The 1,790-nt window shown below is 41.4% G+C and overlaps 1 protein-coding gene across 1 annotated transcript in view; it reads left to right on the plus strand.

Annotated features, from left to right (window-relative positions):
- The first annotated feature begins 669 nt into the window (after positions 1 to 669).
- Positions 670 to 1,790, plus strand: part of LOC109474736 (zonadhesin-like) — a 5,134-nt gene continuing 4,013 nt past the window's right edge. The window contains exons 1-2 of the mRNA XM_019775097.1: positions 670 to 807; positions 1,064 to 1,208. Coding sequence (XP_019630656.1) covers positions 670 to 807; positions 1,064 to 1,208 — 283 coding nt within the window. The remainder of the gene's footprint in view (positions 808 to 1,063; positions 1,209 to 1,790) is intronic.

The raw sequence follows: 1,790 nt of genomic DNA on the forward strand, positions 1-1,790 counted from the left end.
AGATGTGTCGGGGGGTAGGTAGGTAGGGGGTAAGAAGTGAGGACCAATAGGAGAGGAGTTACGGATGGGGGAACATCCATTCAATTTGCGAGCCGACAGGAAACGTGATTTATTACATCTGGGTGCGAAGGTAATGTTACCTTTGGCATTATGTTTTCGGTTGTGTCATGATAAAGTGTGAGGCACTTTGTAAATCAACAACATAACTCAACAAGGTGTGGATGGATCTGACGACCTGGTTTTTACTATTTATGCGAAATATTATAATACCGTTGTGGTAACTGCCTGGAGTTTCATACTTGTAGCATTTAGAAAGCCAAGTAAAGGTCAACATCATTATACATAACTTGCATTTAACGTACATTTAACGTACATTTAGCCTTTTTGTAGATAAGACTAACAATGGGTTGAGATATTAGAGATATTACTAACTGATGCAACTCAGACAAATGGCGATATTGTTTGCATAATCAACGAAAAAAAGGATTTCTCCATTTTGACAGTGTGTTTGTTTGCTGCTATATTTAATCAATTGAAACTGTTAAGCACATGCATCTCTAATCCTGTTGAAGCTATTTTTGCAACAATAGGGTGTCCCAAAAATTTTACTCTGCGTTTTAAAAACAAACTGCTATGTTTTCCTTAAACAAGGTGAAAGAACCGTCAACCATGCATACCATCGCCACCGCGCTTCCTTTCAGCCTTGCACTGGGCAAGATCGAAGTTACACCCAGCGGTAGGTTTGTTCGAGTAGAGTTGGCAAAATTGTACGTGGTCATCCTCTACGATGGGTCACACGAAGTTAAGGTAAGTGCATTCCTCACAATATTAACAAGACATTTCTCTTGGGCATGGTGCACAGTACAGCACTGTACAGTGTCTCTATTTCGATATGCCATAGCGATTGCCTATCTTGTATATATGGCGATTTTCTCCTTCTGTTGAACAGTAACCGATGAAAATAAATGTAATCTTAACATTCAACAAAACAAGATCCAACGTCATATATACTATGTAGGACTTAAGGGGGAGAAATAACAATCGTTCTACAACACTGCTACAGGTGGAGATTCCAGATAAATATCGAAATAGGATGTGTGGTCTGGGCGGTAACTACAATGGTATGGAGAACGATGACTTTCTATTGCCGAATGGAAACATCGCCTCGAACTGGAACGACTTCGGGAATAGCTGGGAGACTGACACCAATGCGTATGTTACGTGGATTCAAGCTTGTAATTGAGATATTTTGAGGAAAAAATACTTTTCCCCAGAATTATCAACCTGATTATCATTACAAACACAGAAATTTCAATACGAAATCAGACACAAGAACGTTTTGGTTATTCCACATTACCACACTTTAGACACAATGTTGCATTGACATTGAATTGTAATGATTAATGTGAGAAAGAGTACAAACTTTACTACAAACAATTTAAAAACCCATAACTGTCCACTTCAGAGTGATACCATAAATGCCCTAATATTTTCTGTCTACCTCAGCTGTCATGGTGATCCTCCGATAGGCCCACCACCGACCCAAGGACCGTGTAACCAGACCTATTCAGACCCGTGTGACGTGCTTACCGACTCGCCCGGTCCGTTTACTACTTGCCATGGCGCAGTAGATCCTCAACTTTACTTGCAAACCTGCGTTTTTGACACGTGTGCAACGCGCGGCCAGGAGGAGTATCTCTGTGCGAACCTGGAGGCGTACTATGACTCTTGTAGGGGCNCCGGACGTGTCTCCCTTNACTTGGCGAACGTCAGATCTCTGTCGTAAGCTC

The sequence above is a fragment of the Branchiostoma belcheri genome, unplaced genomic scaffold, assembly GCF_001625305.1.
Source record: "Branchiostoma belcheri isolate BF01 breed outbred unplaced genomic scaffold, Haploidv18h27 scaffold313, whole genome shotgun sequence".
Taxonomy (NCBI): Eukaryota; Metazoa; Chordata; class Leptocardii; order Amphioxiformes; family Branchiostomatidae; genus Branchiostoma; species Branchiostoma belcheri.